Source organism: Mesitornis unicolor, unplaced genomic scaffold (genome assembly GCF_000695765.1).
Source record: "Mesitornis unicolor isolate BGI_N332 unplaced genomic scaffold, ASM69576v1 scaffold26417, whole genome shotgun sequence".
In the NCBI taxonomy this organism is placed as follows: domain Eukaryota; kingdom Metazoa; phylum Chordata; class Aves; order Mesitornithiformes; family Mesitornithidae; genus Mesitornis; species Mesitornis unicolor.
In genome coordinates, this window is record NW_010197457.1 from 9,644 (window position 1) to 22,602 (window position 12,959).

At 45.9% G+C, this 12,959-nt stretch overlaps 1 protein-coding gene across 1 annotated transcript in view; it reads left to right on the forward strand.

Moving 5' to 3' along the window:
- Positions 1–164: 164 nt before the first annotated feature.
- LOC104544068 (exocyst complex component 7-like) overlaps positions 165–12,959 on the forward strand; it is a gene marked incomplete at its 3' end in the record, with an annotated part of 16,034 nt that continues 3,239 nt past the window's right edge. Inside the window, exons 1-8 of the mRNA XM_010188815.1 lie at positions 165–325; positions 1,125–1,190; positions 2,237–2,421; positions 3,105–3,210; positions 3,724–3,946; positions 5,242–5,409; positions 6,459–6,470; positions 12,458–12,526. Coding sequence (XP_010187117.1) covers positions 266–325; positions 1,125–1,190; positions 2,237–2,421; positions 3,105–3,210; positions 3,724–3,946; positions 5,242–5,409; positions 6,459–6,470; positions 12,458–12,526 — 889 coding nt within the window. The remainder of the gene's footprint in view (positions 326–1,124; positions 1,191–2,236; positions 2,422–3,104; positions 3,211–3,723; positions 3,947–5,241; positions 5,410–6,458; positions 6,471–12,457; positions 12,527–12,959) is intronic.

Consider the following 12,959-nt stretch of genomic DNA (forward strand, 5'->3'; position numbering starts at 1 on the left):
CCCCCCTCCCATGCCGGCCCCCCCCCCCCCCCGCCACTCTCAAATCGCCCTCTCGAACGGCAGTGCGCATGCGCCCACTCGGCTCTGACGCCTTTCCTGTCCCTCCTTAAGCGGAGGCCAGGCTCTAGAAGGCTTTTGCTGCTACTGCGCATGCTCAGTGTTCTTTGCCGCTCCCAAGATGGCGCTGCGGTAGTGACGGGTGGCGGAAGGAGGTGTCTGCAGTGGGACCGGATAGCGGAGCGCGGCTTCGGCGCCCCGCGGCAGGATGATCCCCACTGAGGAGGTGTCGGCCCGCAGGAGGGAGATCGAGGACAAGCTCAAACAGGTGGGGCTGGGCAGGGCTGGGGACCAGCTGCGGGCCTGGCTTGGTCCTGGGCCCGGGCCCGCCCCCGCAGGCCTAGCGCATTGACTAGGAGATGGGGCTGGGAGCTGGTGTGGAGGTCCCCACCGGGCCTGGGGGAGTCCCTGGGGCCTTCTAAGGGCATGGTCACTCCGCTCTGGGCCTGGAAACATCCCTAGTTCCCCTTCAGAGCCTAGGGCCCTGATTTTCAGTGTCAAGGGGTATCTCTGCCCCCAGTTCGGGCCTGCGGCCCTCTTAGGGCCTGGTAGCTTCTGGGGGGCTCTCCAGGCTCTGAGGTACACCTGTGAGGCCAGACTGCTGTTCCTGAGCTACCTCTGGCCTTCCGTGACTTGAAAACAGTCCTTGGTGGGTGCTTTGCATTGGCCACTTGAGTTTGCAGCTGTGCATGGGATTTGGATGGTGCTAGTGAAGTATCTGTGTTGTGCTATGATAGGGAAATGTGTGGTATGAGTCAGTATGCCTCTAGTAAAGGTGTTAATTTTACGTTGTGCTGTGATTTTAGTGTACTAAGGCTTGTGGCCTTGGAATATTGAAGGGAAACAAGTAATCCATAAAAACCTCGCTCAGTACATTGTGTTTCTCTCCTTGGTTCAAGTGCCCTGATTTTTATTAAGAGGTCGCATATTAAAATACGCTCTCAGCATCAGACCAAACATGATTTGCTGCAGTGTTTACCAGGACTTGTAAAAGCCGACATGTAATGCTTAGTGACTTAAATGATTAGTGTTCAAAATTGAAGACCCTTTTTTCATCCTACTGACAGGAAGAAGAAACTCTGTCCTTTATCAAAGAGAGCCTTGAGAAGAGTGACCAGCTTACAAAGAACATGGTGAGGAAGTCCTTGAAGGTCAGCCCTAATCCTGGACCTGGCTTTACTTTTTCTTAGAAGAATCTGTTTTCAAGGCTGTCATTGTGTCCATCTGAGGAATACAGTATAATAAACCACTTGCTCTGCATCTGTGTTTTACACTTCAGTGGCTGTGCAAATGAATATTTCAATGCTAAGCTTCTCTCCTGGTGAGATGAGGACTCAAATGAGCTGTTGGTCTCGTCTCTTTACAATCTGCTCCCTTGGGAAGAGGTATTAATAGACCCCACATTAGGTTGTACAACAGCATCATGTTGTTGCTTCATAAAGTCAAGTCTCCTTTGCAGTTTATTTTGAGAATCTTCTGTTTAAGAGATGGAAAGTAATTATTGTGCTCTAATTACTCATAAGCCCTCAGCTAGTATACTGTGTCCAGTTTCGGGCTCAGAGTTTCAAGAAAGTCATAAAGACACCACCAGAGAAGTGTGGAAAACGTAGGAGCAAATCTTCAAATAATTACATCTTGGTCTAGAAAAGATGACATTGGGGCCCCTTTTATGAGCTTACTAAGCTTTTCCAGCTTTCAGAAGTGATATCACAGTCCCTTGTAAAAAACAAATGTCTATGATGGGAAAGAAGGTTCGTGCACAGTGGTCCTGTGCCTATGTTATGCATCTCATGCTTGGGTCTTAGTGGTATGGATCACACTGGCTGCCAGTTTATACTTTTGTTGCTCTCTTTACCTGGGGCACCTCCAGGCAGTTCCTGTATATTTGTTTCCTGCTGTCAAATTATTAAATTATCAAATTATTTTCATGTGTCACAAACATTTAATTCAAGATTAGCCCATCTCTGTATGGCAGGTGATCTGTTTTGTAATTATTAATAGATGTTGGAACACAAAGAGATTAAACAGTCCACCTAAGGAGCCATGGCAAATTAGTAGGAGAAACCAAAAAGAGAAGCTGGGCCCTGAAAGTACCTTATTGCCCTGCTCTAACTACTGCCCTACTGTATGGATCCAGGTGGAAGGATGTCCTCAGCTCTGTTTCTCTCTTGGCATGTAGGTTTCTATCCTCTCCTCCTTTGAAAGTCGTTTGATGAAGCTGGAGAACTCAATCATCCCTGTCCATAAACAGACAGAGAACTTGCAGCGCTTGCAAGAGAATGTGGAGAAAACCCTGTCCTGCTTAGATCACGTCATCAGTTACTACCATGTGGCTAAGGACACAGAGAAGATCATAAAGGAAGGGTGAGTTGAGTAACTAGGTCTTGCTGGTGAGCTTCATCTAATTGAACTTTTGGGTTAGAGGTAGGGGAGCTGACTCCCTACACTCATCATGCTCTTTGTACCCTTCCCACACTCTTTCCCCCCGTCAGTCCACAGTAAAGCTGCCTAACTTGATCTTCAGCAGTCCGCAGAGGGTAAAGTCTGCTCAGAATCTGCACTAGTGTCTCTGCCAGGTTCTGCACAGATGCTGCCATATGAAGCTCATGCACATCAGTGGCTTCTCGTCTTTCCTCTGTCCTCTTACCAAAGGTTCTTCCTGCCCTGTTGAGGTTGCTGTGTCCAGGATGAATCAGAACTGTTCTGGAGCCTGCTTTCAAGCTCCAGGAAGGTGTTTTGGTGGCCCTTCTCTGGGGTGGGATGTGCAGCTTCCTCTACCTTCCCATAAGGGCCTGACTGGGAGAGGAAGGCAAAGCTGAGAGCTGTGTGCTGCTCAATTATCAGTACTTCTGCACCTGCTGCGTGGACTGGGTGTTCTGCTGTGGCACTGAGCAGAGGCAAAAGGGAATTCCATGATCCCCTAGTCAAAGAAAAGGGCTTTGAAATTTTCCGTGTTAATTTTATCCTGAGTTTGGCCTGGTGCTTTCTTGATATTTTCTTTCTTTGCTTCTTGGGGTACTGCTTTTTATTTCTGGTTTTATTTTCAGCCCCACTGGGAGGCTGGAGGAATACTTGAATTGCATGGACAAAATCCAGAAGGCGGTTGAATACTTCCAGGACAACAATCCGGACAGCCCAGAGCTGAACCGTGTGGTAGGTCGTGTGTCTGGAGCCTGGCATGGATGAGAGGCACAGATGTAGCCCTGCTGCTTGCCCTTTTGCTGTGAGAAGTTGACGGGCTTGCTGTCTGGTGAAGGTGTTTGGACATGGCTGAAGTGGTTGCTTTGGCTTCTGCTTAAGCCGGCACTCATTTCTGCTTGTGATGTTTTGCTGTCTTTATGCTTTGCATCATTAGGGCTTCTGGAAGCAAATGTGGTGGAGTTGATTGAACCTCTGCCTGAGTAGCTTTTGTCAGTCCTTCAACTGCTTGAGCAGAATGGGAGATCTGTTTAAATCCCACTTGAAGACTGAGCAACTCCCAAGCATTTTTTTTATTTAATTCACTTTAAAAGTCTCTTTGTTGCAGGCGTTGTTGGAGTTTGAAGCATGCAGTACTTGGCAGTGGTTAGAAATGCTGCAGAAAGTACATTTTTATGGAGAAATAGTTGTGAGTGACTGATTACAGAAGCCCTGTGGTTCTTCTGTCCTTCTGTTGTTTTGTGCCAGAAATCCCTCTTTGAGAGGGGCAAGGAGTCCCTGGAATCAGAGTTCCGCAGCTTGATGACACGGCACACCAAGCCGGTCCCACCTGTCCTCATCCTGGACCTGATCAGCGGGGATGATGAAATGGAGACGCAGGAGGAGATGTCTCTGGAGCACCTCCCGGAGAGTGTGCTGCATGATATAATCCGTATTTCTGGCTGGCTGGTGGAAAATGGCAGGAATCAAGGTTGGTAGTGCTGTGTGGTGTTCCCTTGTAGCTCGGTATCAGGTGAGTGCTCTCCAGTTACTTACCACATGTGGTTTAGAGCGAAAGGAGGGTTTTGAGGGTTGTGTGTAGCACTTCACAGCTTGGCTTGTAGATCACACATCTTCAGGCATGAAGCCTCTGCTCAGGTGCTGCTGTGGCTAATGAGCTATGGGTCATGCTGCTGTTGGTAGCCAGTAGCAGTAGCAGATCTTGTGACTGCCTTAGTTGGTACCTTTTAGGTGAGTATTTCAGTCTCCTTTCAGTTGCATTCTTAAGGTCCTGCTTTTTTTACAGCATCTGTAATAAGACTGAAGTGTGGTCTGTCAGTTCAAGAGAATGATGTGCCTGTGGATATTATGAGAGCAAAAGCTGTGTAAATAAAGCACAAATTATCTTAATGCATAGTCTGTCCTATAGCAGAAATCCATTTAAATGGCATCTGTAGTGCCTTCTGGTGGAGCTGGAACTATCTAGTGCTCAGGTTTTATAAACGTGCAAGACACTTGTCACTTATTTCTGTTTGGGAACTACTTATGAACGGAACTTTTTCTATTAAATGTGACCAAGGGTGGGGAAAACTTCCTTTGGTTAGTACATGTCTCTTTCCTGTTCTGCAGCATCAAAATCTACCTGCAGCTTTATACTCCTTTTATTGATGTTTTCCTTGGGAATGTATGTCTTTGTAGACTTCTTACAGGAAACCTGTACTTTCACATACATACAGCTACTAGAATCACCCCCCACCTCAATGATTTCTTTCTGAGTGGGGATTACTGTGCTTACTAAGTATGATGAACATCTTTAAAAGCTCCTTAAGAATTTTTCCATGATCAGATGAGGCAACTCGAGCATATATAACATATTCCATTAGTCAGTTCATATTCTGCTTTCAATTGATGAACAGCTCATTCAGTTCCTGAGAGCTGGGAATCCTGAGAAGTGTGTAAAGTCTCTCATGCTAGAAACTGAGCACTTGAATCGACATTGTCTTGCACAAGTGTCTCCCATCAGTTCCACAGCTGATGTGCTCTTCGTAATGGAGCACAGACCTAATTTTGTGTGTGATGGGAGAACTGGGATGAGTACTGCAGGGGAAGGAAAAAGTTGTTTTTGAAGAAAACAGGAGAGACTCTGGGAGGGAACAACATTTACTTGGAGTCCCACATCAATGCTAGTAAGACTCCTTAGGGGAACAGAGTGTATCAGGAAAGGTTTGTTTTGCCATATAGTGTTCCCTGTTTGCTTATAACCTTGTTTCTACCTTGTCTCCTTAGATTTCATGACTGTTTATTTCCAAATCCGCTCTGTCCAGCTTGACCGCTCCATCAAGGGGCTGAAGGACCATTTCCGTAAGAACAGTTCCTTCACGGGGGTGCCCTATTCCCCTGCCATTCAGAACAAAAGAAAGGACACCCCCACCAAAAAGCCAATCAAGAGACCGGGTAAGTCCCTGAAGGAGGGAACCACTGTCCTGTGTATCCTCTTGCCTGGGTATCAAATGCGTATCTGCAGGCCTTTTCACTGCTGAGGTAGCCTCTCTGTCTAAAATGTGCTTTTAGTACAGGAGCAGGGGTGAGATTTTTGGAGATAAGCACCTCTTCTCTGCCCTCGATTCAGCATTGAGATTACAGATGTTTTCTGTCCCTGTCAAGTCATCAGGTCTGTTCTCTGGGTGATTTAAAGGGAGGAAAGGGGGTCCTGTATGCAGGGAGAGAAAAGGCCATTGCCTTAAAGATAAGTAAAAAAAGATCTGAAAGTGCTATAAATGGATATGATCTGACAACACCTGTCCTCAGCCTTGGAATATGGACTGTGCCATAGCAAAATAGGAATCTTAGATCTGATAAAACACATCACTTTAATCATTAGTTATGAATAAATTCTTATTGTGCTAGGAAACCAAGAACTTGTTAAGAGTTGAGATGGGAACTAGGTCGGTGCCTACAGAAATGAGATCCAAAGTTGTCTGAATTTTGGAAGGGCTGTTAAAGCTTTTCCCTCAGCCTGTCTTTGGAAGAGCTATGAATGTGGCTGTTGGGTTATTTCACCTCTCCTCATAAAGGAGTTTTGCTGCATTTTCCGCTTCTGGTGCGGCTGGTCCCTCCAGCATACCAGAGTGCAGAGCTGGAGTTCCCGTCCCTGCAACGTGTCCTCTAATGGGAGCACGGCTAGGAGGAGGGCCAGCAAAAGCTAGCACTTGCCTTCCAAAGCATCACAGTGATACTGTCCATCTGTGTGTCACAGGACCCTGTTGTTTCCTCTGTAATAGGGCTGAAAGTCAGAAAAGTTCATATTTCTGTGAGTTTACCTGGCCAATACTCTCCCACCCTAATATATTTTCCCTGTGTTGTCCAAATACTCTTACTGGCTTCAGGAAAATAATAAGAAATGTGGGTTGGGCCTGGGGTTAGATGGGATGGGGAAAGGGAGGAAAAGAAATACCCATTTTAATTGTGTTGTGTTTATTTTTATAATCCTGATGTGAATGCAGTCCTCATCCCAGGTAATGTGTGTCTATGTGTGTGTGTGCTGGCCCTGGTGCTCACTCTCTTCACTTCTGTGTGTGGAGGGGCTTTGCTGGGCCTCTTCTTGCTAAAGCAGAGGGTGTGCCTGGGATATTTAGGGAGGGAGGGCTGCCTGTGGAAGACTATGACATCCAGAAAACACCTCTCTGGTCTTTTAAAATCAAACTGTGCCATTGTTGATGTGCCGTGGACCTGTGCCTGAAAGCTGATGTGCAAGTTGCAGTTGGTGAATGCAGTCGATCTGCGAATTTCAGTAGATTTTGCCCTGTCACCGTAGAACCACCTGACAGGGGGATGTCTCACCCCACACTTGGCTTTCCTTCTGGTGTTTGGTGGGTAGTTATTTGCATAACAATTTGCCCTCAGTGTTGGGAGACCTGTAGAGGACAATATCCTCCTGCTAAGGAGACCTAGCTGTGCTGAAGATGGCAGAAAAACAGTGTTCAAAATTGCCCCTAACAGGATGGCAGTCATTTATGTTCAGCTCCTGAACAGTGGCTCCTGCCCAACAGCATGATTATGATAGGTAAAAGTTATTTTTGTGGTTCAGCGGCTCTCTACTGGAAAGGTGCTGGATGGGGATCTGTAGTTGAGCCATGAGGAACTCAAGGTTGTGAATGCTTCGAATTTGGTCCACAGTTTTCAGTTATCACCTGATACTGAAAAGATCCCTGGGTTTTGATTGCTGTGTAGTCAGCACGTCCAGCGAATGCTTCTGAGCAGCCTGTCAAATGGTGACATCTCACCTATGCTCTAGGTAAATAGAGATGGAGGAGACTTTTTTTAATGGTTCAGTTGGAAAAATATCACAGGATTTTTTAAAATGAATCTCAGATCTTGGATGCTCACATAGAGAGTACAGAAAGGAGAGAAAAAGCATTTGTTCCCTACAAACAGGGCTTTTCCAAAATAGATGCACTTGAGCATCCAAAATTACTTGTCATGATGAATCCCTCAGCTGTGGATTTGCCGGGAGATTTTCACATCTTTTTGCCCAGTTTAATCAGAGTTTGTGAGACAGGCCAGGTAGAAAGCACAAAGCACAGTCTGAATGCACTTACAGAGCTAACAGTGTATGAAGTAAAGAGCATTTCAAGAGATCTACAGGGGTATTGTTAATCTCAAGAAAAAATAGTAGCTAATTTGTCTGCAGTCTTCCGTGAACAAGGACAGAGAACCAGACTGTAGCTCTTGAAGGACAGGGGTGGTTAAACCTCATACCAGCCATCTCTTATGGGTACTAAATTGTACTCAAGTGAAATTGAAAACAGAGGAAAAAAAAAAGGTAGTCTTTGAGCAGAGATTCACCATTTTTTATGCAGTTCTATCAGCTTTCAAGGACAGGTCGTGAGGTGGAGGTCTTACACCCTCTTTGCACTGGCACAGTGGCCCTCTTCACAGCAATATTCACCTGGTGGCATTTGATTCCTCTGGTTTTAGCCTTTGTTCAATTATGAACAAAAGGGGTTTTTTTTCCCTGTGGTATTGCTTCAGTAGGTAAAGTCAAGTTTTGCCAATTTGGATTTCAGGCAAGAGGGTTTTCTTGTGGTTCCCACAAGTGAGTTGATTTCCTTAAGGAAGAATATCCCAGTGCACACCCCAATGCACACTTTAACCTGTTGCAAGGGATAAATAACAAACTAAATCTGATATGCTTTAGCTTGTTTACCTACAAAGCGAAACGCAAGAGAGGCTACCACTGAAGGGAAGGTGAGATATTAGGACAGGGTAACAAGGCAGAGACACCCCCCATTCTCCCGTAGGTGCTGGGTTGGATTCATGGATATCCATGTGTTGTTTCAAAGGCATTAATCTCTGTTTTATTTGTTGGTGTACCCTGTACTGCCTCCTGTTGTTACAGCATGCAATTGAAAATGCGACTGCTGGAGATGCTTCTAAAGCAGACTTGTCTCCTCTTAAATGAAACTTGCCAAGTCAAGTTGAACAGATGAAGCAATCTGTGGGCTTTTTTTTTTTTTAGTAGTTTGCTGTTTGAAATGTCAGCAGTCTGTCTTGGAGGGCAAGTGTATTCAGATTCCCAAATCGTCCTGCTGCAAACTTGTGCATGTAAACCATCACCTCTTTGTGGTGCCTGTAAGCCCAGTTCCCTTTATTTTTTTTTGCCTTTAGAGCTGCAGGTAGCTCGGAAGCTCTGCATTGCCAGTGAAGGATAGGGCCAGGAGATGCTGGTAGAGGCACCCAGCCTGGCTGCCTGCAAGCAAAAGCCGGAGAGCTTTGGGTAGTTTTGTACAGACTCCTGCAGCTGGTGCCTAAGAAAAAAGGATTCATTGCCCTTCTGCTTCATTAGAAAACCGCCTAATGGAGGAGAGAAACAGGAGAAGAATGCACAATTGGAAAACTGTGCCTCATGTATACCCAAAAGCCACTTTATTTAACATTTGGTCCACAGGAGAAAAAGTTTCAGGTGTCATTGGTGGGTTTTTAGGGCTCTTTTCATGCTGTAGGGGAGCCCTTTTCCAGTTTACTTGCTGCTTCAGTTTACCTAGTGGTGAGGTGCTACCTGAAGGCAGGCTGTGGAGTCTTTATGTGGCAGAATAAAGAGCCTGTTCCTGCTTCCCATGTTGATCACTGCCTAACTTGAGTGCAATGTTTTCATTAGTAGTTGAAATGCCATCCCACTTGGTTTGCGAGCTACCTAATAGGGGAAAACAATTGCAGAACAAAAGCATTTGGCTTCCACTAGAATCTGTTAAAACCTAGTTACAATGCTAAGTCAGAGGGATACAGCAGCACTGAAGTGATGACCATGAACACTGAATGCTGGTGTGTGTCAGTGTAAACACAGGTAGTTGTGGTAATGCAAATAAAATGCAGCAGGGGCATTTCAGCTCTCATCTGAGAAGAAACTGTCAGGGGTGGGCTGTGGAGAAGCGCACTGTGTACCTGTACAGTGAGATCCTATTGACAGCAGCAGCAGTTGTGCTCTCTGCTTGGTTTTCACACCAATTTACCCTGTTTCTTTTTTCCCTCCCCTTGGATGCTTGAAAGCAAGTGGGAATGGTGAAAGAAGTGGTAGAAGAACAATACCTGGGCTGAGCTGTGGGGCCATGGTAACAACAGTAAGAAATTGCTCAGTGAATATCTCTAGAGCTTGCTACAGCCCTCCTTGCTCAGAGGAACTTTCTGTTGTGCCCAGGCTTTTAAGGTTTCTGCAAGTAGCTAAGAATAAAGTGGAAGTGTTAGGTGTGAAGAGCTTGGATGAGGAAGCTTGGAAGAAGTGGCATAGCCCTCTCATTTGATCATATGGTGGAAGCTAGGAGCAAATGCATCAGTGCAGCAAGGGTGTAAGTCTTCCCACTTTCCTGGTCTGGGTCTAGAGGGGAGAAGTTTCCTGCTAGAAGAATGTGTTTTATGGATTTATTTTTTTTTACTGAGTGGTTGAGAACACTCTGAACTGATAGAAGAAAAATGTTGCCAGTGAGGCATTACACTTTAGGAACCACCTTCTGTTACTTAGTAAGTGTACCAGGTTGAGGCAGCTTGGTAGTTCAGTAAGAACTTCTCTCTTCTGTTCTCCCCTGTTACAGATGTGCTGCCTGGGTAATTTTAAAGTTTCCTTTAGCTCTTTGCTCTTTGTGGGACAAAGCTGTCCTGCACTCCAGGACCCACTGCAGCAGTGTGTATTTGGGCTTTCCTCAGGATAGTGGTCCTCAACATTTGGGCAGCCAACACTCATTCCCAGGCTGCACTATGGCTTACAGTTACTGGTGGAAGTAGGGATTTTATGCATGTTTGAAGTATTTATTGCTTTAAAGCAGAAGAACAATTCTTAATTTTGGCACAGCATTTTTATTTCTTGGATGCTTCTTCATTTACTCTGCCCAGTTCTGTTTTATCTGAGTCTCCTATAGAAACTCCTTCTGCCTTCCCAAAATTTTTTATTCCCTGTTGTGCCAGCAACAGTGAAGCTCTGCTGTGAGAGGGTGTTCATGTGCTTGTGATAATTGTAGCTTGTTGCATGACGACTAACCTTTCAATGTGGAAACAGAGTTCAGTCTTCAGTTGTCACATTAATGCTTTGTGCTTTCTAGCTGTATATCCAGCATTGGCTTTTGTTCAGCTCTGCCTGTTTTTTGTGTGTGTTAAGTATAAATCTTTTAACCCAGTGTTATTTTTTTTCCATGGTTTTAATTGATTTGCAGTTCCTTAGAAGAGAAGTGTCTTGGGGATTAGGGTGACTTAATGTGAGTTAGACATGGGTGGGCAGCATCCATTATTCTATGATTCCTGTGATGGGAAATGCTGCTGCAAGTGCTCTCTAGAGCCCAGAGGTTGTCAGCCTTTTATCACTTCCTGTAATGCCAGAGATCATGCCTTGTCTTGGCTGTGGGGCTCCTGGTGGGTCTAGGCTGAGCATGCTCAGAAAATACCCCTTGGAAAGGCATCTCTTTCTGCAGCTCTAACCACGTGGCTGTGGTTGTGGCTCTGGGGAGCAGGCAATGTGTTGCTGGACAGGAATTGTCTGAACTGCAAAGCCCTGCTTCCAGAGCTGAGGAAAAGCAAAAAAACCTGATATACTTGGATGCAGAGTACCAGCTTAAATAAACTCATTACAGGGAAGAGTGCTTCGTTGCTTCCCTTTTCTCACCTAGCCATACCACCTCACCAAACTGATATGAGCACTCCCTGATTCTGTAACCCTGACTGAAATTCATGCCCTTGTCCTCAAAGCAGGAAAACAGCCTGGAAAGGCCATTGTATCTGCACACTTGGACATGAGTTTGGGGTTCATGTTCCTGTACTGAGCATGCTCATTGGTGCCCAGCATCCTCTTGCTGGGCCCAGGTGACTTGCTGGTGAAGGGCTGGTGTTCTGGGTTTGTTTTCTTTCACTCATTTTCTAGGTCTTCTTGTCTCTTCTCTCTGGCTCTGGTGACAGGCACGATCCGTAAGGCTCAGAACCTTCTGAAACAGTACTCTCAGCATGGTCTAGATGGGAAAAAGGGGGCCTCTAACCTCATTCCTATGGAAGGTAATCACAGCTCTAGCTACTTCACCCTTGTCTTTCTCTGTGTATCACCTTGCTTTTCCAGGTGGGACTTCCATTAGCCTAGAGCTTGGTGGACAGCATTGGGCAGGTACAGCTATCCTTGGGGAACCAAGGAGATGGTGGAGGGCCAAATTAGCTTTCTGAATTTGGTGCTTGAATTTCAAAGTCTCTGATACATGAGTACAGATGGAGAGGAACGTTACCTTAGAGCAGTTGACCCACCACAGCCACCTGGCTAATGGAAGCTCTGCTCTGATGACATTTGCTTGTGGTGTTTCTGTTCTCTTTTCTTTTTGCCTGGACTTTGAGACATTCAGTTTCCTGGTGACCTTTCCAAACCTGATGCTGAAGTGTCAGACCACAGCTAGCTCAGTACGTTGTGCCTGTACATCATCTCTGTGGAGACCTACCTAAATGGTTGTCTTCTGTATTCTGGTCTCCTCTGCTTATAGAGGTTGCACCAAATAAAGGAGAAAAGGTCACTTGCTTCAAAACATCTGTAAGACCTTTCTACCTCCTGCTATGTATGCATCTAAAGTAGATCTCTTCAGCACCTGCACTGTAGCCTGCTGAATCCCAGGTGGTCACTAACATCGCTCATTTGAGGGAAAAAGAATTCGCAGTGCTGAGCAGGAGATGGGCTTTAAGATTTAAAATTTGTACTTGTGGGTACAAGAAGTTCATTTAGAACTTGTGGCAGGAGGTTCAAGGGACTCCTGTGGCACAACAAATGGCTTAACTCACACTTCTCATCAGGTTTCAAAGGGTTGCTACTGCTACATAGCCCAACAAAGGGATTTGATCAGGTAGCATTCCTGGGACTGTGTAGGAAAGAAAGTGCCCATCAGATCAAATAAGCCAAGCTTGAAGTGGCTTCCAGCCAGTGTGAGCATCCATGCTGTAACCACCCTGGATAAATTGCGCCTTCTGTTTGTGCCGGCTGACATCTCACTAGGTCATGAGCATGATTTACGAGTTAAACACCTTTCCGATACCCTGAGCGACAAGCATGGGCCGGCTGCTGGTAAGTACCATGTTGTCACTTCATAACGAGCTGGCTAACATCCCTTCTTTTCAGCATGTTTCACAGTAGTTTTGTAGGTAGTGGCTGTTCATCTATGTGGGCAGTCCTGGAGCATGGGCCTTCTCTGGCTAAGAAGCTCTGGCTCTTCTCAGTAGAATTCACTCCTACTAATCACACATCCCCCAGGCCCTCAAACAGGGAACCCCAGCTTAGTCCAACCAAAGACTGGTGGCCATCATGCTGAGGGGTGCTTTCCTGTGTGTAGCTACTGGCTTGTTCAGTGCTAAAGTGAGGCAAACAGGAAAGGGATCACATGTGGCATGCAATACCATGGGCCAGTCCACCGTAGACTGTCTGTCAAACCACATCATGTCTGTGTGTCCCCTGCTGACCATAACTTTCAAAAAATCAACCTGAGGGACCTGTCAGTGTA